The 22707-nt window shown below is 45.1% G+C and overlaps 1 protein-coding gene across 4 annotated transcripts in view; it reads left to right on the top strand.

Moving 5' to 3' along the window:
- Positions 1-22707, top strand: part of TEFM (transcription elongation factor, mitochondrial) — a 359138-nt gene that overhangs the window by 229839 nt on the left and 106592 nt on the right. For 2 of the 4 annotated variants that reach the window (XM_085617197.1, XM_085617198.1), the window contains one exon: positions 4753-7823. The exons of the other annotated variants lie outside the window; for them this stretch is intronic. In XM_085617197.1, the coding sequence (XP_085473323.1) occupies positions 4786-7413 (2628 nt within the window). In that variant the 5' untranslated portion in view covers positions 4753-4785 and the 3' untranslated portion in view covers positions 7414-7823. Of the gene's footprint in view, positions 1-4752; positions 7824-22707 lie in introns of those variants that run through there. 4 annotated transcript variants of the gene reach the window in all.

The following is a 22707-nucleotide window of genomic DNA, read 5'->3' as shown; positions in this document are numbered from 1 at the left end:
AGTCCTGTTTTATCTGTGAGCCCTTTGTGGTGTTTGCAAGCCCGTCTGTGCTCTTTGGAAACCCTGGGCCAGTGGAGCCGGGGAATGGGTTGGGGATACCTGTATTGTGGAGCCTGGATGGGGAGGGGGACCACCTTGTGCACAGGCCTGATTGATTCGATTCTTCAGCCGATATTCACTCGTCCCTTCACCCTTCCAGGGCAATAAAATAAGTATCATTTTCATTGGGTAATAGTTATCATGCGTACCCCACAGTATGGTATGAAGCGCAGTGTAGGTAAAAGGTGATTTCGATACCCACCTACTGCCAGTGTGCACGAATTAGTCATTGTCATGAAGCGTGCGCTGGCAGCTTTTTACACCAGAAGGCAGGCAGGTAGTGCAGAGCAGTGGGGGCTGGGTACAGGGGGCGAGAGTAGAGGCTGTTTCATTACCTGGGTTAAGGGCCACTGCATTGTGGACTCCCTGCTTGAAGATGTTGCACGCACGATGCACTGATCTGTAAGATAAACGTGGTCTTTCTGGTTCTTGACTCCACCCACTCTTGCAATCCGTCACCACGTACAGAGCAATAATCACTTGGAGCCGCTCCCCTCGGTATTGTTTTGTTTTACAAACAGAACATTCCCACCGCTGCTGCCCCGCTTATCTGCTCAACTTCAAACCGTTCAAGTTTGTATTAAAAAAAAAAAAAAAAAAAAAAAAAAAAGGTGCATCCCAAACAGCACTTGTGCTGCGTGCAGCACGCACACCAGGCAAACATTCTGGGCCCTGTTCTGCAGTGCGGTAGAGTGCTCGGGCCCTCACAGCGGTGCTGCTAGTTTGGCCCCCGAACTCAGCCCCTCTCGGCGGTGCTGCTAGTTCAGCCCCCGATCAGAGGAGGCTGGGCGCCGGGCGCAGGAGCAGCTGCAGCTGCCCTGCCCATTGAAATGCCCCCAGTTGTGCACCAGAGGGACTCTTATGGGGCGTAAGGAGGATCCAACCAGACACATTTACAGTAAACCCAGCGAGATAGCTCAGTGGATTGCGCACATGCTGCGAAGATCTGCTACCGGTTCAGATCCTGGCAAGGCAGAGCCAGCTCGCTGTTTAATCCATGTGGGGTAGATGTTACTCATCCTCGTGTATCTGCAGGTGTCCCGCAATGGCTGCAGGTGGAAGCAAGAGAGAACTATTGTAGCATACCACGGGAGTGGTCCGTCTCTATTTGATTGTGAAGTGGGCTGTGTCTTGCATACGGAGTTCTGAATTAGGAGTGAATGTGCTTGTTATTTGGGTCACAGCTAGCCAAGTCACTAGTTATAATCAGTTCTGGACCGGTACAAGGATTTTGGGAGCCGCAGGCAAAATGTTAATTTGCAACTTTGGTACTCTTCCGGGCCTAACAACGAGGCCCTTCATGAAGCCATTTTCAGTCTCATGTCCTCTTATAGAAGGGCTGTTATCACTAAACCAGCCTTTATGTAGACAGCGCTGGTTCTCACATTGCCACTCCTGGTACCACTTGCAAGCAACAGAAAGGACTGGTGCAAAGATCTTTAACATTGTATGTAAAATGGAAATTTGCCAACCTCCCCCTCCTTGTCACTAAGGTCATATTTTCTTATTGTCAGGGCACAAAAAATAATATATATACAGTGAGGCTCAGCTTTACTAAGATATTGCATCGGGTTTGCCTCATTTGTTGGTACAGCCCCAACACATAATCTATATTGGGATTTACAAAGCTTTGTGAAAAAATAAGTAACGCGAGGCAGCACATAGCATTGCCTTGCGTTACCATGGGTCAGGTAGGCGTTACATGGGTGGTGCATCCACCCATGTATTCTGACTCAAACCTATATTTACAAAGACTTGCAAGCATAGGTTTGTGCCAAATAGTATTTTTGCCTGCATCAGGTAAGGCAATATTTTTGCCTTACCTGAGGCAGGCAAAAATATTCGTAATATCTTTTTTCCCTACATTTTCGCTTTTCATATGTGGGTCGTAATGCCGCTTCCTGTAATGCCACGTGCGACATCATGCTTCGTAATTTCACGCACTGTGGTGTCACTTGCATTCTGCCTATCCTGGTTGGTCCACCCACTTATTTCATTAGGACTTGTGCCCTGCTAATTGTAGAAGCAACTGGGCGTCACAAGCTTATGGTGCGGTAAGCAGCTGATCTATGAATAACCTTACAAACAAGCATTGGAAATGCAATTAGTCTCGCCTTTGATTACATTAACGCCATTTACTTTGCTAATGGTATTGTATAGCAAAGCAAATGGCTTTAACTTAATAAAAGGCGAGACCTATTGTATTTTTAATGCTTGTTCTGAAAGGAGCTGTTGTTTAGTCCTGTTGCACTGCCATTTGGTAGAGGGTGTGGGTGAAGGCTGGGTTTGCAGTCTCTGTTCAGGGCAAGAGGGACCCTTTAGGTAAAGCCAGCCTTCTGCATCTCCCTAGATATTTGTTCATCGCTGCTGATGTTAGCCAGGTGCAGAAAACTCACACTTCTTGTGATTCTGTTGTAGGTACTCCAGGTTGGTAAGACACTGCTATGAAGAGCATTACTCTGCACAAAGAGATACCTGGAAAGGATACTGGAAAGAACCACCCCAAACTGACTCTGAAAGTACAGACAGGAGATCCACATCTTACATCCTCTTTATACCCCCTAGTTCCAGTAACAAGTTCTGTTTGACCAAGGAAGGGAGTGCTCTGTTGAGGACTCTTGTTCAACCAGAGCTGGTGTCTGCCTGACAGCTGACACCAACGTTCCCATAGGTCTAGTCTTGTCATCTGACCTGAATCTCCCAGAAGCCAGCACGCCCGCTGAAGGAGGGAAGGAGCCTACCAACTGTGCAAAGCATGTAATTTACCAGAAAGATCTATCAGCAGCTAGCCCCCGGCGCGGTTGGTGTCTGCCAAAAGAAGTAGTCGAGAGGAGATCTGCAATCTCCATGAGTGGTGGGCCCCTGTCTCTCTGGTATTGATGTTCTGGGTTGGAATTGAGGAGCTGCAGCTGATCTCGCTGCTGTGCCAAGAACTGCAATCATGGCCGACTTTGGCCCTGAACAGGGTGTAACACAAGTTATCCTCATTATTTTAGGTTGTGGTATTGAGATTAGTCATGAAATGTTAGTGTTGCTGGAGGCTTGATTGCTGAAGGAAGTTCAGGTTTTAAGTGTTTTTAGACTACCCTTTGGAAACTCTGCAGGGTTTTCAGCTGCTGAATTAGCATTATGAAAGCTGTATATATTTAATATACTGTAAAATTCCATAACAATAACGATTAAGGTTAGGTTGACGGTGCTCAGTACAGTCTAAAGCATACAACCTGAAGTCATTAGTTTAAGTTACTAACATCACCTAATCTACCACTCCATCACAAACATCAAACAATTTATCACGTGAAAAATAACCCAGTAAGTACACATTATACAGTATTATGATATGTATTTTTTATGATTACACAATGATTGAACCTGAATAAATTTTTTAAAACATAACAGTTTAAGACACCTTAGCACAATTTACAAAGTATGGTCAAACAGTGGCATACATGATGTTCAAAGGCTGTTGATGAACTCTGTTCCCTGGGGGAGAATACAAATAATACCGACTTTGACCTGCTAGAGTGGGGCTGTCATTAGAAGAGGAAATGGTTACACCTGAAATTGTTACAGAGAAAAACTAATACAATATGTTAAATAATGGACTGACATTCAGGGAGTATGTTAAAACATCCAACAACTCCTACTCCAGCCGTACACCATTGACAATGCTCAACGTGTTAGCGCGCAAAATAGAGCCTAACAAATTACCTATCCTGACTACAAATGGATAGAAATACATACTTTTGGCATTTCCATCATACAATACACAAAATACTACCATACACCGAATTACAAGGGTCATGACCTACAAAAACACCCTACGACCATAGTAAATGCAATGACTTCAATGTCAGAAGCTTTAACAAGATACCAGTACAGTAACCCTCACAAAAAACAATTCTACAATTACTTTTTCAATTCATTTTCATGCCAGCTACGTAGTCACACAATCATGCAAACATTTATGCACTCATAAACATACTCAGTCTGTCATTCGCACCTTTCCAACCTTCACATATGATGGCATTGGTGGCGCTTCTGGCTAAGTTAGTATGCTAGGGAGGGACAATAGTAAGGCACTACAGTAACAAGTGAATATCTAGTCTTATTTTAGATTTTGTGCTATAGCCACTAATGACCCGCCATTAACTTTAACTTCCCTTTAAATTTAATTTGTATGCATTATTTACATTTTAGGGACTATCTATGTAACATAATACATTTGCTACTCTACTCACATGCTGTATCATCACACAGGTACTGCGTCGTGCAGAACTGCAGTTTTCCGTCAGAATCTCTTTAATACTATTTGTGCAACCAAACATGTCGTACCAAGTAAATCATGCCCAAAAGAAACATCAAATGCAACTTAAAAGCAGCTAGTAAAATATTTAAATAGATTCAGTAACAAATAGCCAGATTATGAATAATGTGCTGAAGAGAAAGGACACCACAGGAGTTGTCACAACGTAATTATGTTGAAGTTTCTGAATCGCTTTCCACTGCATTAAAATCTGGTCTTGGTCTGTGACTGTTGGTGTGGTTGTTATCTTAGAGGCACTATGCTAGAGAAAAGGAAGGTATCTGAGGGGCCACAAAGTGTGAAATAGATGAGCTGCAATAATAATGCTGGGTTTTTGTTAATTTCAGGTGCTGCTACACTGGATGAATTAATTTTCCAAAATGTCTGTACCGCCTGAACGAAATAAACTGACTGGATCTGTTTTCAAAAAGAAAAGGCTGCTTAGTGAAATAGACAGCACAAGAATGGCTGGAACGTTGAGCAAACGCTTAATGCTTAATTTCAGTGAATCAGATTCCGAAGGCGATGACACGGATATACACACAGATGATGATGACCACCATTTTGCATCCACAGTAGCATGTGTGCAGGCTTCTGCATTAACAGCAGACTGTGAACAAGCTTCTACATCGACAATTCTGCACGACCAAATATCTGCATACGAACAATCAGGCAGTGATCCCACAGACCTTGATAATGGAGTGTACTCCCCTAAGTCGCCTCTCCCATCAACCCCAGAGAGTGAGCCAACAGCAACCATCATGGACGTCTCAGAACCAGCTGACTGGCCACCTGTTATATGTAGCTCACTGCGGAAAATCATTGTCTTAAACGGCCCTGCAAAACCTAGAACTAACTTTCTGTTCCCAAAAGATGCATCTAATCGACGATTCACCTCTGTTCATTACAGACGACGCTTTAAAAATGGTGAAGAGGCCCAAAGAAATTGGCTAGTTTACTCTTCAAAGCTTAACAGAATTTTTTGCTTTTGTTGCAAATTATTCACAAAGTTAGATATGAGTCTGACAGCTGGTGGTTATAATGACTGGAAAAATGCATCGCAGAATCTAAGCCTACATGAAATGTCCAAGTCTCATATTGCTGCAATGCTGGCCTGGAATGAATCGTTGGTAGGTCTTGGAGCTGGGAAATCTATAGGTCCACTATACCAGAGACTGTTGGTAACAGAAACTAAACACTGGCAAAACGTTCTTATGCGCCTTGCTGCTATAGTCCTCTATCTTGGACAACAGTGTCTTACTTTCGGAGACAGCCATTATGCTTCCTACAGTGACAATGATAATTATTTGCATCTTGTGGAGATGCTGTCGAAATTTGATTCCAACATGCAGGAGCACTTGAGAAAAATACAAAATAAAGAAATGCACAATTATTACATAGGAAAGGGGATTCAAGATGAACTGGTTGGTCTGATTGCAAAGGAAATTTCAAGGCGGCTTCAGCAATTGTTGAAGGATGCCAAATACTATTCTGTTATTTTCGACTGCACTAGGAATAGTGCTCTTGTTGAACAGATGACTGTCACTATTAGATTTGTAGCTATCAAGCATGGCGATTCACTGTATGAAGATCCAGAGGTCACAATCGAAGAACGATTTCTCGGGTTCGTCCCTCTTCGTCATTCAACTGGCGCAGGTATGGCAGAGGCAGTTTTGGCAGAGCTTAAGAGGCAGGAGATCCCACTCAGTGATATGAGAGGCCAGTGCTATGACTTCCGGTCTGAAATAAAGGCTAAGCATTCTGGAGTCCAGAAAACGATCCTAGATGTAAACTCGCGGGCTCTTTGTGTTCCATGTAGTGCTCATTCTCTAAATGTTGTAGTCAGTGATGCAGCAATGATTTGTTGGGACGCAGCAATATATTTTGGTGTCATGCAAAAAATATATGCGTTTATATCCGGGTCCACAAACCGGTGGGATGTTTTAAAGAATCACGTCAGCAAACTGACAGCAAAGCCTTCGCCTGACACCAGATGGCCAAGCAGAATAGACGCTGTTCGAATTTTTAGGTTTCATATAGGAGAAATAAATGAAACTTTACTTGAAATTGCTGATGACTTCACCTTTACAGCTGCTGCAAGAAGTGAGGCTGCTTCTTTGGCAGAAGAGATTTACAGCTTTAAATTTCTTTGTTTCATTGTACTTTGGTTCAACATCCTACAGTGCATTAATGCTGCCAGCGAACTTCTCCAAAGTCAAACCAGGTGCCTGCCAGAAGTCACTGACCTTTTAAAAGAAAGAAAACAATTTTTGGTAGCATGTAGATCCGATGAGGGTTTTGAGAAGGTTCTGGACGAAGCACGACAGCTGGCGTCAGAAATAGAAATTGACCCAGTCTTTCCTGAAGCCATGGTAGGGAACCAAAAGAAAAGAAAGGCACAGTTTTTCAATAATAGACACGCTGCTCTTACTGAAGACCCTGAAGAGCAGTTTAAGTTGGGGGTTTTCTACATGGTCTTGGATGTTGCTATTAAGACTGTTGGTGAGAGATTCAGGCAGATTCAGCTTCACAGTAGCTACTTTCAGTTTTTGTATGACATTGAAAAACTGAATGGTGTGCCAAACCAGGATCTACGAAAGTGGTGTATGGATCTACAGCATCTTTTGACTGATGTGAATTCAAAGGTTTACGATCTGGATGGAATGCAACTCTGTGAAGAACTCACAATATTGGCACCCATTGTGAAACCTAAAATGATGCCCATTGAAGTTTTGACATATGTGGTCAGGATTGGTTTTGCGCCCAACGTTGCTATTGCACTTCGTATTTTATTGACACTGCCAATCACTGTTGCCTCTGGAGGGAAAAGTCTTTCAAAGTTGAAAAGCATAACAAATTTCCTGCATTCTTCATTGGCACAAGAACAGGTTTTGGGTTTGGCCATGATTGCTATTGAGAATCGTATTGCGCAGGAGATTGACATTCGAACACTATTGCAGGATTTTGCTCACGCTATTGCAAAAACAGTGCCAATTGGTGCATCATAATCTCTTTACAAGGTCCCACTAGTGTGCAATAGTATGGACTTGGCGAAGATCTTGAGAATTTTTTATTTTTGTAGTACCCCGTCTTTTGCAATGTATTTTTTATTTCTGTCTACTGATTTATTTATTTGTTTCATTACATGTCGCGTAGTGTTTTAAACATATAAAAATGTGTTCTTCCCGGTATGCTTTTGAATGCATGGATCAGCTCGAATTGCTTTTATTTACCACAAAATATGTATTAGTTATACTAAATTACCTAAATGAAGACTGATGTTTGTAATTGGCTGTCCTAGGAGAAACATCTCTGAATCTGTGTGAGAAGGTAATTCTATCATGTTGTCAGTGTCTTGACACTTTTCATTGTCTCCTGTGTATGTACTTGTATTGCATTAAACTAAAGTAATACAAAACATGTAATATCCAAAGTTTAGTTGCAGACACAATAGGAGCGTAGCAAAGTGGTAATGCATGTTTTTGAATCAACCAACTAAGGAAACTCTAAGCATTTCAGGTTTCTTTAAATTCTGAAATATTGGGTGAAAGCACACAGCAGCAGCTATTGGTAATCTCCCAGTAATGATGATGGCTCTCTGTAGAACCTTTAAAAAGGATGATTTGTCCCCTGAGTCTACATAAATGTGGTTGCTTTTCCATTTATTTGATTTTTGTCATTTAGCCTCCCAATTTTCTACTCATTCCATTTCAACATGGCGTTACCTCCCGTGTGTATTACTTTTCTGTAAGGTCACCAGAGGAATATCACAGTAAGTCATTCCAAATCCAAGTCACCTGCTGCAAAGAACGTCGTTCCATGTACAGGCACACAAGGCCTGAGGCACTCATAAAATGTATTTAAAACAAGCTTTTTGGTCAGTGGGTTTCATCTATTGATCTGTTAGACTGTCATTTACACTTTACTTCTGTCCACCTCAGCATAGTCAGCCTACATCATTCATTGGCTTCCATCAGTGTGTGACGGCATTTTACTCTTGCACAATGTGTATAACCTCTATATAAATAGGTCTAGGGAAGGAGGGATTAAGTGTGCTGTGCAATCCTTTTAAACAACTGCCTGTGATTGCTTAGCTCAGTGAACGAGACCATAATTAGCCAATTAATGTGTCACAAAGTCTGTGCGTGCCTCATGACTGGCAGCTGGTCCCACAAGGCACATAAACAGTTCACTTACATGTAATTACAAAGAAAATATCATATGCGCATTTTAACAGTTTTGACTTTCAGTGCCCCATCTCTGTCTTTTAAGCAAAAGAAGAATTAAATACTGAGGATTTCCAACTTTGCTCCGAAGCTTAATGTGCGGCTCTGCTTCATATTTCACTTGTTTCAAAGAGAAAAAGGCTTTCCTTAGAATTTGCATATTTAGTCTGTCAGCTAATAACAGCACATGCTGGAGTGATTTTAGAATATATTGTAATAATTCAAGGTGGTGCAGAAAGAGCAAGCATGAAACAATATAATACGAATTGATAAAATTGCACGGCTCTTTGGCTGCACAGGGCTTTTCTTGTTACCCTCCCTGTCCACCACTCCTGGGGTCGATTGGAGTGGGGTCGATTGGAGTGGGGTAGTTTGGAGTAGGGTGAGTCAAATGGATTAGGGTAGGGTGGGTTAGATTTGAGGCGTGTGATAGATTGGAGTGGGGTACATTGGAGTAGAATGGGGTGCAGTGGAGAGGGATAGTTTGGTAGGGTAGATTATGGTGGAGTGGGGTAGAGTGGGTGGAGTATAGTAGGATGGAATGGAGTGGAGGTAGACTGGGGTACTTTGGAATGGGGTAAATTGGAGTAGGATGGTTTGGGGTGGGATGGAGTGGATTTGATTGGACTGGAGTAAGGTAGATTGGGGTAGAGTGGAGTGACGTGTATTTGAACGGGTGGAGTGAAGTTTGGTAGATTGGAGTGGAGTCGAGATTGGAGTGCAGTGAGATAGATTGGAGAAGAGAGGGTGGGGTAGATTGGAGCGTGTCAAACTGTAAAGCACTTCCTGGTGAAAAGGCTGTCAAACACTTTGTGGTCTTGCCGCCAGCCGCCGCATCAACAAAGCAGTTCACATTCCAGCTTCCCAGCTGTGACATCACTATATTGTGCGCATGTGTGTACCTCACATGCGTTTGGCAATACGTTCAGCACTTATCCCCACAGATTTCTCGGGAGCCGCGCACAGCAGCCTCGTGGTTAATCTCAAACACCACACTCAACTGTCATATTTGGAATTCCTGGCAGCAACAGTTCCTAACGGCATGCACAGTGGGGTAAGACCTTGATGGTCCTGGCAGCGCAATGTACACACGCACTTCCATTGACAACGCGTCATGTGGGCCCCATGCGCTCTCTTGAGGCTCGGTAAATGCCTTTGATAAGTGCTTTGTTGGGACCACGTGTGCCGTTCAAATCATAACACTGCGGCTCACCTGACTCACGCTGCATAACGCCTGCATTCTATTATTGCTGCAAAATTAGGGTGCCTCACCCTGCATCCCCAGACGTACTCGTCCGACACACTTCATCGCAGGCAAAAGTTAAATCAGGCCAAAATTGCTGACAATGCCTGAATTTCACGCACTCCCGATATGTCTCTTCTCACTGCCGGTTCACCACTGCAAATGCTGAGCTCAAACAACCTCCACTCAATATTGCCACTGGTTAGCCGAGTGTTCAAGTCAGTACGTATGGAGTTCAGCAGTTCACACCCAAACTTTTAGTTTTTGGGTTTGTTGCCCACAGGCTGTCTGTTGGAAAAGACACTGGTGGGATACAGGACATCTCTTTTCTTAAGAATTCAAGCTATCTTTTCTTCTTGGTTTTTATCAGTTGCAGTCTCATGTAGGTTTGCTTTGTCTTCGATCTATTTACTCTTCTTTATTTCATCAGTGTCACGGTCACACGTAGGTTCGCTTTCTGGCCGTTGACAGTGTTGTAATAAATATTTACTTCTTGGTAAGTAGGATTCGGGTAACCAGTTGATGTAGAATAACAGGTTGTAAGTTTGAGTAGGTTACATTGTAAAGCACCCCACTAGGAGCAGCATCCTCTCTGCTCAGCCCACTCTATCTAACTCCCAACCAACCTCCACTCGTGCATCAACATCCCATGAAATCACACACCGGCTGAGCAGAGAACAGTGTGGGTGTTCAAAAAAATGTATCACAAACATAGCCAATTGTGGTTGTTTGAAGTGGGCTAGATTGGAATAGGGTAGTTTGGAATGGAGTGGGGTAGATTGTGGTGGAGTGAGTTAGGTTGGACTGGAGTGGGTTAGATTTGAGTGGCATGTGGTAGATTAAAGTGGAGTGGAATGGAGTGGGTGGAGTGGAGTTGGATAGATTGGAGTGTAGTGTAGTACGGTTGATTAGGTTGTAGTGAAATGGGGTGGATTGGAGTTGGGTAGGGTGGATTGGAGTGGGGTAGTGTGGGATGCAGTAGATTACAGTGAGTGGAGTGGGGTAGATTGGGAAAGGGTAGATGGGGTGGATTGGGGAGGGGTAGATTGGAGTGGGGTGAAGTGGGTTGGATTGAAGGAGTGTGGTGGGGTAGATTGTGGTAGAGTGGGGTATGTTGGAGTGGATAGAGTGCAGTGTGGAGTCGGGTGAATGGGATAGAGTGGAGTCTGGGAGATTGGAGTGGGTTGTATTGGGGTACTCTGGAGTGGGTTAGATTGGGTTGTAGTGGATTGGGCTAGATTGGATTGAAGTGGATTGGGCTAGATTGGATCGTAGTGGAGTGGATTGGGCTAGATTGGATCATAGTGGAGTGGATTGGGATAGATTGAAGTGGGGGAGATTAGATTTCGGTGGGGTAGGAGTAGATTGGGGCAGACTGTAGCGAAGTGAGGTACATTGGAGTGGACTGGGGTAAATAATGTGAAGTGGAGGGGTGTGGAGTGGTGTACTGTCAGCGAGTAAGTGGAATAGATTGGCGTATATTGAAGTGGCGTGCCATGTCAGAGTGAGTGGCGTAGATTGGAGTGACACAGCATGTCGTAGAGTGTCTCAGAGTGGAGGAGCGTAGAGTAGAGTGGCATGTCGTGGAGTGGTGTGGCATAGAGTGGGGTGGCTTAGTGTGGAGTATACATGGTGTGGTAGCGCACTGCCATTACACAACACGTTGCCAATTGAAATGACCATTACGTTTGCACCGAAATACCATTTTACTGGGCACAAGCAATAATGTGTGCAAACGTAATCACATAGTGTACTGATGTGTTTTGATCGTATTCAAATATTTGTTTCCACCCCAGTTTAGAATTACAAACAAAAGTGCTTCATTTGTACTAATTCTGAAACATCAACACAGCCTTTTTTTGTGTGTGTCCACTAGAAAAAAAAACATCCTACACCCTCTTTTCTTACATGGGTATTTTTTAGGATTGTCACTAATTCTCTCACTTTGAAGACAGACAAAGAAAAGTAAGCACCAAGCTCCCTCGAAAGACAGCTTGACCTCTGTCTTTGAATGCACAAGTGTGACAAGATAAGAACAATATTTAAAGGCCTGTTTACTGAAAGCAATTTTGTGGAAGAATACAGTAAACAATGTTTGGGCAATGGGAGGGACAAAATCTAGCTGGGCCGCCTAAAACAAATAATCCAGCAAAAAGAAAGCCAGGAAAAGTTAGTTGCAAACCACAAAGCCAAAGGTCAGCAATGGACGGAAGGCATTCCTAGGTCAGCTTTCTGAATGTCCCCAAAATGTTAGAAAACCAGGCAGCTGGACTGCCTGGTGGGCTCGGACCTAAAAATGGTTCTGAAAACCATCTGTAGACTAGCACTTTCCTTTATCTACATCTGCATTCAGAACGAGATAAACAAAATCCGGCTTCTCAATGTATAAGCAATGTCTGTGGTAAAATTAGAAAACCCTGCCATACCTAGTGCTGTCTAAGCTGGAAAGAGTAAGGAAAAACATTAGTAGATACAAATGTCAAGCTCTATAAAAGTTGTGTACATCTTTCTAGACACTATCACTGCTCCATAGTAGTAAGATAGTATAACATCATGTGCGCTCTGGTGTTATTTTATTTTATTTTTGGGGGGGCAGGAGCTGTATACACCGAGGCAGGGTAAATTGCACACCAGCCTCCTATTATCATGACTGCCATACTTCCTTCAGGAGATGTCATGCCCGAGTGGTATAGCTACAAATAATGCAGCCGGTATAGTGGCAACAGGGCTCAGGGGTCTTCATGCTGTAATTTCTTTTTCCAGGTTTCCCTTCTCTATATATTGTTTATTTTGAGCCATTATGTCCATGTTTTCTTCTTCCTCTGGTCATCCTTCATTTTACTAGGCTCTCTTTTAGCAATTTCCTCATCCTCATTCCTCTACATTTGCCCTCTTTTGTCCCCTCTGTTCTGAACTCTCATGCTTCGTTCTCCTCTACTCATAATCTTCCCCATCTCTCGGCTGTTGTTTTCTGATTTGCTCTTCCCCTCTTCTCTATTCTCTCCACTCATTTTTACTTTTCTCGGAGCATTCTCCTTTCCCTATAATTCTGCCCCTGCTGTCTTCTGTTTCCCCAATACTTGCTATCCTTTTCCCCTTGTCTCATCCTCTGTGTTCACTCACCTGTCCCCAACATCTTTCCCAATTTTCCTGTTCTACTGTAATTTCCACATTTTCTTCATTCCCCTGATTCTCTTTCGACCGCTCCTTGTCATATTTGCCCCTTTTCTCACCAGCCACTTTAATGCACCCATTCAAATCCATCAGTTTTTTCTGTCTCCTTGAATTCTATTGTCAAATTCTTTCCCCCTTCATTACTTCTTTCCTTCTGAACTCTTCCTTTTTCATCACTGTGCATCCTATCTTTATTACATTTTTCTTCGTTGTCATTATTTTCTTCTCACTTGCGCCTCTCTCCCCATTTCCTTCTCCAATGTTGTTTCTTATGTTTCTCCCACCACGACTCCTTTTGTCTCTTCCTATGTATTCCTCATTCCTACTTTTTGTCTTTTTCATTAGTTATATCCTCTCTCCCTGGTCTATTCTCGCTCACTGTTCTGTCTCCATTCTGTCTTCTCTCTCTCTTTTGAGCCCTTTATTTCAATTTTACAATGCACCTATTCCTGCACTCTCCTTTTTTCTCTTCCAATTTCTTCTCTCTTCCCTCTTTTCCCTTACTTCTCTTTCTGTAATACTGTCTTCCCTTCCCCACATCTATCCTCATTCTCCCTACTATCCGCTTTCACCACCTGGCCTGTTTTTAAAAGCATCCCATCCCCTCCACTTTATTTTCCTGTGAGCCCCACTTGCCCATCTCTCCCTTTTGTCTTTTTTCTTCTCTGTCCAATTATCCCTTCTGTTAGTCGCTCACTCTTCTGTCTTTTCCTTTTTTGTTCTTTCCTTCTACCCCTACCAATAATTTCACATCTCCAGCCTCCATTGTCTCACCGGAGCAAGACTACTGACTCTTTGTCAGTGAAATTGCTCTCCCACCCTCGCAGCTCCACCATTGAGTGAGGCCTCCCCAAGCCTCTGCACTCTCTAGTGTGAGTATTCGAGGCCCTCCTCCACCTGCAGGTTCACCTGCGCCTCATCCCTGGTGGTCCAGTGGACCTCTGTCTCCTGCTTTCTGCTCCGTTTTTTCACTCGTTTTCTACTCATTTTCATCCTCTTCTTAAATCTATTTTTCTGCACTTTCCTGCGTTCTGCTTGTTCTCCGCTCTGTTTTTTCACTCGTTTTTTACCCATTTTCACTATCCTCTTAAATCTATTATTCAGTACTTTCCTGCGTTCTGCTTGTTTTTCTCTATTTCCCCTTTCGTCTTACTTCCTCCTTTCCTGCCCGTTTTCCCCCGCCGCTGCTGCCCCCACGGCCCCTCCCCCCAGCACAACCAGTGCAACCAATGCAGCTCCCCTCCCTGCCTCCCAGCTGTCCATCATCCCAGACCCCTAGTTAATGGTGGCCGCACGCAGCGGGCACGCACAGGGGGGCGCGCCAAAGGCAAACCCATCTCTGCCCGTCCTTGACCCGACCGCGACCAGCTCCAGGAACCCTGGACCTCCACCCGCCAACGCTACGACCCAGCAGCATTCCACGCACTCAACCCAGGCCGCAACAACAACTGCAAGCTAGCATCACCAGCCGACACCCACCAACCCTTCAGCTGTCACCGCTGCCGGCACATCTGCAGCACCACCAAGAACATGGATCCAGCAGAACCCGTCCACAAGAACACAACCGAACCGAAGACCCTGCAATGCATCCTCCTCAATGTCCGATCCCTCCACAAACACGCTACCGAAATCTGGGACTTCCTCACCAGCACCACCCCAGACGTAGCGTTCCTCACCGAAACCTGGACCAACACCACCTCTGGACCGGACATCGCCATCCCCCAAGGATAAAAGATCTCCAGGAAGGACCGCCCCCCTTCCTCCCCGGGAGGAGTCGTCGTCATCGTCCACAAATCCACCCTCCGCTTGAGCACACTCCCCGACGAGCCCACAGACCTGATGGAATACCCTCACTTCAAGATACTGGCCAGCCCCACCGCCACCCTCCTAGGAACCCTCATCTACCGACCCCTGCGGACCCTTTGCTATATCCATCACGGACATATCTCCCGCAGGCCATCGCATCCACTAACTACACCCTGCAAGGAGACCTCAACTTCCACCTCGACAGCCAACTGGACCCCAACACCACATTCCTCCTGGACAACCTCCACATCCCTCCTGGACAACCTCCACAACATTGGACTTCGCCAAATCATGACCGAGCCCACGCACTCAGCAGGACACATGCTCAACCCCCTCTTCACTACAGGAAACTCCCATCACCTTCAGCCACACCACTGAACTCCCATGGACTGACCATAGTTGCGTCCACTTCACCTTCAGAACACCCACCATCCATAGACACCAGCACCTGCTCCCACAAAGAAACTGGACCTAAATTACCAACGACCAACTCCCCTTCTTACTCAACAATTCCACCCCAACCATCGCGGAAAACGACGACCCCAACACCACAGCCTGAACCCTGCATAGATGGATCTCGGTCAGCGCCAACACCATAGCCTCCCTCAAGAAAAACAATACCCGCGCCAAGAAAGCCAGATGGTTTACCACCGAACTTCGAGAGTCCAGACGCACTTGCCGCCACCTTGGAAAGGCCTGGAGTTCCAAATCCACAGAAGCCCACAACAACTTCAGAGCCGCCACCAACGCCCGCCACCAGCGCCCACCACCAACTCATCAGAGAAACAAGGAAAAAAGTGATTGAAGACAGAATCTCCACCCACGCGCACAACAGCAAGGAACTCTTCAACATCATCAAGGAGTTCGCCCAACCCACCAGCGAGTCTACTGACATTCCTCCCTCACAAGACCTCTGCGACAAACACAGCACCTTTTTCCACCACAAAATCAAGAGAATCTACGACAACTTCGACAAAGACAACCAACACACTGAACCTTCACCAACCACCCCGACATCCGAAAACCAGCGATTGACAACTGGACAGCCCTAACCACCGAAGACACACTGAAGACAATAAAGTCAATCCACTTGGGGGCCTCCACGGGCCCCTGCACCCACCACATCTTCAACAGAGCCGCCGACACAATCGCACCCATGCTCCGCCACTCCATCAACCACTCCTGGCGACCTCCTCGTTCCTCGATGACTGGAAACACGCCGAGGTCAACCCCCTCCTGAAGAAACTCTCGGTGGACCCCACCAACTTCAAAAACTACAGACCCATCTCCCTGCTCCCGTTCCCAGCAAAAGGAATTGAGAAAGCCATCAACAGCCAACTCACCACATTCATCGAAGAGCATAACATCCTCGACCCCTCCCAATCTGGTTTTTAGAAAAAAACACTGTACGGAAACCACCCTCAGAAAAAAACACTGTACGGAAACTGCCCTCCTCGCTGCAACAGACGACATCCGCACCCTACTGGACAAAGGAGAAACAGTAGCCCTCATCCTCCTCGACCTCTCAGCGGCTTTCGACACAGTCTCTCACCGCACCCTAATACGCCGACTCCACGACGCAGGAATCCAGGACAAGGCCCTCGACTGGATCCGCTCCTTCCTCTCTGGCAGAACGCAGCGGGGCAGACTCCCTCCCTTTCCTCGGACCCTACACCGACCACCTGCGGAGTCCCCCAGGGCTCCCCCCTCAGCCCGACGCTCTTTAACGTCTACATGGCTCCACTCTCCCCCATCGTCAGAACCAACAGACTCAACATTGTGTCATTCGCAGACGACACCCAAATCATTCTCTCCCTATCCAACGTACCCAACACTGCCAGACACAACTTTCGAGAAGGCATGGAAGCCGCCACCAAATGGATGAAAAACAGCTGCCTACAACTAAACACCAACAAAACAGAAGTACACATCATGGGCCCAAACCCCGACGCCTTAAGCAACACCTGGTGGCCCCCCGCCCTCAGAAACCCGCCAACCCCCACGGACACAACCTGGGAATCATCCTGGACTCTGAGCTCAAAATGGACCACCAGATCAACTCCGTCTAGTCTTCCTGCTTCCACACCCTCCGCCTCCTTCGTAAGACCTTCAAATGGATCCCCCTTTAACACTGAAAGACAGTCACTCACGCCCTGGTCACCAGTAGACTCGACTACGGCAATGCACTCTATGCTGGAATTAACAAAAACCTGACCTGCAAGCTACACAACATGCAGAACGCCACTGCAAGACTGGTCCTCAACCAGCCAAAACACAGCCACATCTCCCAGCACCTGCGCACACTCCACTGGCTCCCCGTCGAGGCGAGAATCACCTTCAAGATACTCACCCACGCACGCACACAAGGCCCTCCATGGCACCGGACCAGCATACCTGAACAGCCGACTCAAATTCCTCACACCCCAAAGGACCCTACGATCAGCCCAGCTATCCTACGCCGTGGTCCCCCGCACCAGTAAGACCAGATCAGGAGGCTGCTCCTTCTTCCTCGCGACCAAAGCCTGGAACGGCCTTCCGCTCCACCTCAGAAAGACAACATCGCTCTCCATCTTCGCAAGAAACCTCAAAACATGGCTCTTCGACAGACCCCTTCCTTAATGGAATAGAACCTGTCCCCCCCCCACCCCTAGCTCCTTGAGACCCTCACGGGTAAGTAGTCGCGCTTTACAAACTCCTGATTGATTGATTGACCGGACAATCGCTTCCACTGCCTCTGTTAATTTTCTGTGGCAAAAGATTAAAACTTATTATGCGATTCAACAGATGAAAAGTATTTGCCTCGTTTGCCTTGTCCCACACTGATCCACATAAAAAAGGTGCTTTTATGTTCCATGATAGAAGATGCTGATGTCGTATATCAGACCATCGAAAATTCCTGACCTATTCTGTCCATTTTACATCAGCATCCCAAAAGACTGACTATGTAAAGTTTTACAGTATTAACATAAAGTAATAATATATCCACTACATAAACCTAACCACTAGATTGCAGAGTAAGTATGTATTTACTATTCGTGTCTCAACCGCTACCAACCTATACTTACCCTGCAATGTACTTGCTAGGTCGATTTAGTGGATGCAATATTGTTTTGCGGTGTAACCCTTGCTGCTAGGTGCACCGCCATCATATGGCGTCTTCCATTCTTTCTTATACTCTCATTCACCCTTCCACAGAACCATACAGAATTATAAAATGATTGTAGAAACAGAGCAATAGGCATATTTGCTTTGCCAATGCTTGTAGCTTTTCTCCCGCTTTATTCTTCGGTGGCATTCGGCAATAAACCAGCCAATGTGACCTCACCTGACCTCGCTTGTAGCAATAAGGTGCAGCACACTAGGGGTTACCTGAAGTCTTCCAAAGTTTGAAAGGGTGCAATGTAAAGGATAGATAACTTCGTATCTTCTGAAATCCCAACCTGAGACACATAATATGTTGCCTAGCGGGTCTCCGCACTATTGCATTTTTTTTTGTGTGCATATTTATATAGCGCAAACTCGACCCGAAGGTATTGGAGCGCTTTACAAGAGCACCGTATTTACATTACACATTCAGGCACGGGGAGATTAAGTGATTTGCCCAAAATCACAAGATGTGGACGCGACCTCGAGGCTCGAACCCTGGTTTCCGGCACCAAAGTCGGCAGTTTAGCCTAGCTGGGATTTTAAAGCACAAACTATTTTTCCGGCTTTCCTTTCGATGTGGGGATCGGTAAAAAAAAAATGACATAAAGAGCTGAAGAACATAAGCAATGTTTCTTTACGGCAGAGTGGTGTTCCAAAATCAAGACTGTTCGCACAACACACCTTGGTTCCTCTCCAGATGCCTGTTTTTGACACAGCTTCATGCGTATCAGTGCTTCTTATCCTGCTTGTCTCCCATTACACTTCAATATTAAACTACTAATAAATCTCACTACAACTATTATGGTGCCTAGAAGGTCGTGGCTTCAGTTGCATAGTCCATAACTCTGCTGGACCAGAATCCACGGTTTCCTCTGAAATCAGTCCAAGATCAGTACAGACAGTGGTGGACTGATGTACGTCCTACATCAGGCGTCCCAGACAGACCACTGCCTATAAAATGGCAAATCATGAGAACTTGACACTGGGGTCAAGAACCCTTTTAAGCAGTGGCTGTCGAGAAATACCTGCCCAGTGCAAGCTGCGTTGTGCATGCACGCATTTGCTAGTGTGCACAATGCACTCGCCCGTTATGATGCCCCATCCCTCTCAGGTAGTTCCCTTAAACAATGGCAGCAAGCAGCTACGCTTAATGCTGGGTGGTTTGTAATGTCCAAGGTCCGTGTTGTGCGCTTAGGTTCTGCTACCGACTTCCACGGACAGTAAAAATCTGCATAAACTATCCACAAACGTAAATCGAAGCGGTTTACAGCCTTACACTCTGATTAATGTATAGCAAGCAGCGTTGGTTTGTATTTGATGGATTGTGGCCTCATTTGTCCATAGTATGTCTTTATGAAAATCGTCCACCTGAGGTAAGTGCATGACCTTAATAGTTGTACCGGTCTGTACTGGTTAGATTGGCCTGGCAGACATCTCCCGAGTCCAAACGTGGCAATGGTTTGTATTCAAGTGGTTAGAGGGCATAATTACATTTTACATGTATTTCATTAAGGGTGGTTGTGCAAACATATGTAACGGCAAGACTGTTTTATAGACGCAACAAATAACACGGGGCATTGTTGTGTGGACAGGTACTTTTAGGTTTCGCCTGCACAACGCAAAGCACAGTGTGTGCACTGTGCTTGAGAAATCTATTGTTTTTAATATAAACTTAAAAGGGACTTGCATCCTGCCTCCTCTCTTTCCTGGCTTCTCATTGGTTCCTTTGCATGCACTTTCCTCCATTTCTATTGGCTGTAGTATATTTTCCTGCATTTACCAATGCTTGTTCCTCTTCTGATTCTCTTATCAGTTTCCCACCACCGAAATACTGTTAACATCTGCTTTGGTGGAACTATATTTTCATAAAGTTGTGCCTTTTACTATTGCAGCATATTTATATAACAATTTATCACCCGGAAAGATTTAAGTGATTTGCATAGAATCATAGTATGTTGCAGGGCGCTGCCGAGACTCGAACTAGGATCCCCAGCTCTCAGTCAGCAGTTCTGGCCCCTGACATCCACTGCACTCCTGTGTTAGCTGTTGGGGAGCTCTTTCCTTCTTCCGGAGGATGGTTGATGAAAACATCTCTTTATTTATTACATAGGCGAAACCGATGCATTACCAGTGCTTGTTTATTGTGTCAGGGATCTGATCTATGGTCCCAACCTCTAATGTATAAATTAGTGATTTATGGGCTTTACTTGTGCATAATATACTAGTTATGTTAGGGGTTTGTTAGCGCATGTCTTATGATGGTGTGTCTAAGTTTTAGTTAAAGATGGTCGTTCTGGTGCACCAAGCCCATCACTTCAATACTCCCAGTACATGGTGCAAAAACTGGGGCTCTCTTGTGGTGTAAGGGCCTCAAGAAGCGCCAAGACTTTCCTCTTGAAACCACTCATCTTTAGGAAAAAGAGAACTTGTCACAGAGCCTTTTCCGGCGCTGCCCCAAAGCTATGGAACTCTCTTCCACTGGAAGTACGCTGAATCTCATCAACAACGGCATTCAAATTGGAAGCCCAAAAATTATTTATGAATAAATTCTTACCCTACTTGGGCTAGGTGCACCTGCTCGAAGACAATCGCTCTTACTTCCTTTGGACAATCATTTGTTATGGGGTTTTTTTTGCAACTGTCCCTGAATATGCAATCATTCCTGTTTTTTTTTCTCCTACTTGTTGTCGATTTTGCATTTATGTCCTTTCTCCCATCCTATTGTAAAGCGCTTTGATATCCCTCGGGATCTTGTTCCCGCTATATAAAACTTTATAAATAAATATGTTCCATGTAAGTGCCACATATTTGTACATTTGTGATGCACTTTATTGCTCTCTTTACTATAAGGTATATTACACAATTGTAATAAGCTTAGTAAGATCTACAGGTGACCACATTGCTACTACAAATTCTTACACTACTGCTCTCACTACATGTAGAATAACAGCACCATCTCCTGGACTTTCTGTGCATGTGAAAATCAATACAACGGCAAACCCTACTTTGTCTAATGGTCAGAAGACTGGTATGCACAGAGAGTAACATATTCAAGAGCATTTGGCATGTTCCTCAGAGGTAGCCTCATGTACTTCAGGGCCTGTTAAGCTCGGACTTCATTCAACCTTCGTTCATGTATGGCGCATCTGTATCTCTTCTCTCCAAATAGCAGATTTCTTTCCAAGCTGGTAAGGCTAAGTTATGTAGGGAATACATTCAAACGAAGTGTTTCTTGGTTTCATGATTCTGCATACTTTTATATTTACGTTATTGCCAATGTAATAGTGATTTTTGATACCATTTTGCTACATATGTCCTGTGCAGATTGGTGTATAATAAATTCCTTTGGTACATGAGTCTATAGCTTGTGCTAAATGCGTTTCCTGTTAGCAGATGATTTGTGGTTTGAGTATTCAATTCTTCCTGTACCAACTTCCGCTTATATGGCCACCAACCTCACCTTATGGGTACTATCTGCTCAGGTGTTCATCCGAGAGTTGGCTACTGATCTGACCCCTCCAGCAACTACTTAAATACAATACTTGGCAGAAAAGTAGCCTCCTGTGAGACCCAAAAGCAAAAAGAAACAGTCTAAAGACCCAACAGATAACCCAGAAAAAGAAGGGGGGGATTCTCTTTTACCCTCCTCAGTTCCGTCGCCTCATGACCCCACGCTAGCGCCTCCATTCCATCCGATGAGAGGGTAGGATTAATTGTTCCTTTGGCAGCTGTCACCGAAATAGAGGCCTCATCTAGAGTCAAAAAAGGCAATGCGGATGCAGCACCGTCCAAAATCAGGTCAGGTAAATTGGGATGATCAGTACCCCTTGTGCGATCTCTTGTTATCTGTTGCGTCCACCACTAGATCCTCTGTCTCCTCATCACTGACGGACCAATCTGATAGGAACAAGGTGGCCTCCTAACTGTAACAAAGCAGCCCAGCCAGGTCTTCCCCCCACCGCTCTAGTCATATGAGAGTAAGTAGGCTACGGTGTTATAGACTGAGCATCAGATTACACCCCAGAATCCTGACATACTTCAGCTGATAGCTGGCGGACCGGCCTTTCTGCATTGTCCATCCTAGCTGGATCCTCCTGGGCTCAGGGGTTCCCCCTCGAGAAAATAGGCTCCTTAGCACCAGTAATGTCGAGGCGATTAGGACATCAGTCCCCAATATAATGACTGTAGACAAGGAAAAAAGTGTCTCTTTATTTCAATAGCACTTGTGTTTTCAGCTGATCCTCGTAATTGCTTGCAAACTAACTAACTAGGATCGGCTAAGAACACAAGTGCGTTCAGCTTGTGTTTTCAGCCAATCCTTGCCCCTGTCCTCTAGCCCCTCTCTCCTGGTTTACTTTATTTTCAGCAACCAAGCCAAGCATAGTCCCTAATTCACTCCTGCCGTTACTGTTCTGTTGCTTGTGGTGGTTCCCTTCCTCTCCTACCCCGCCTCCTCCCAGCTGTTTCTGCTTGCTTTCCAACTCCCCCTGCTACACCATACAACCCTCTGTCATGCTTTAATTGCCACCAACAGTCCTCTCTCGTGTTGCTTGTTGTATACATGTATTTTCTACTCGTGTATGATTTTTCTTTTATCTACATGAGGATAGAAAGCGGTATCTAGGGCTGGCCAGACCTTAAAAACAGTGTCATTCGTTCTGCTTGTCATGTACCTGGCTTATGGGCAACAGTATATCGGATTCAAG

Source organism: Triturus cristatus, chromosome 7, assembly GCF_964204655.1.
Source record: "Triturus cristatus chromosome 7, aTriCri1.1, whole genome shotgun sequence".
NCBI lineage: Eukaryota > Metazoa > Chordata > Amphibia > Caudata > Salamandridae > Triturus > Triturus cristatus.
The sequence above is the reverse complement of the archived record's forward strand: the minus strand, read 5'-3'. Positions and strand labels throughout refer to the sequence as shown.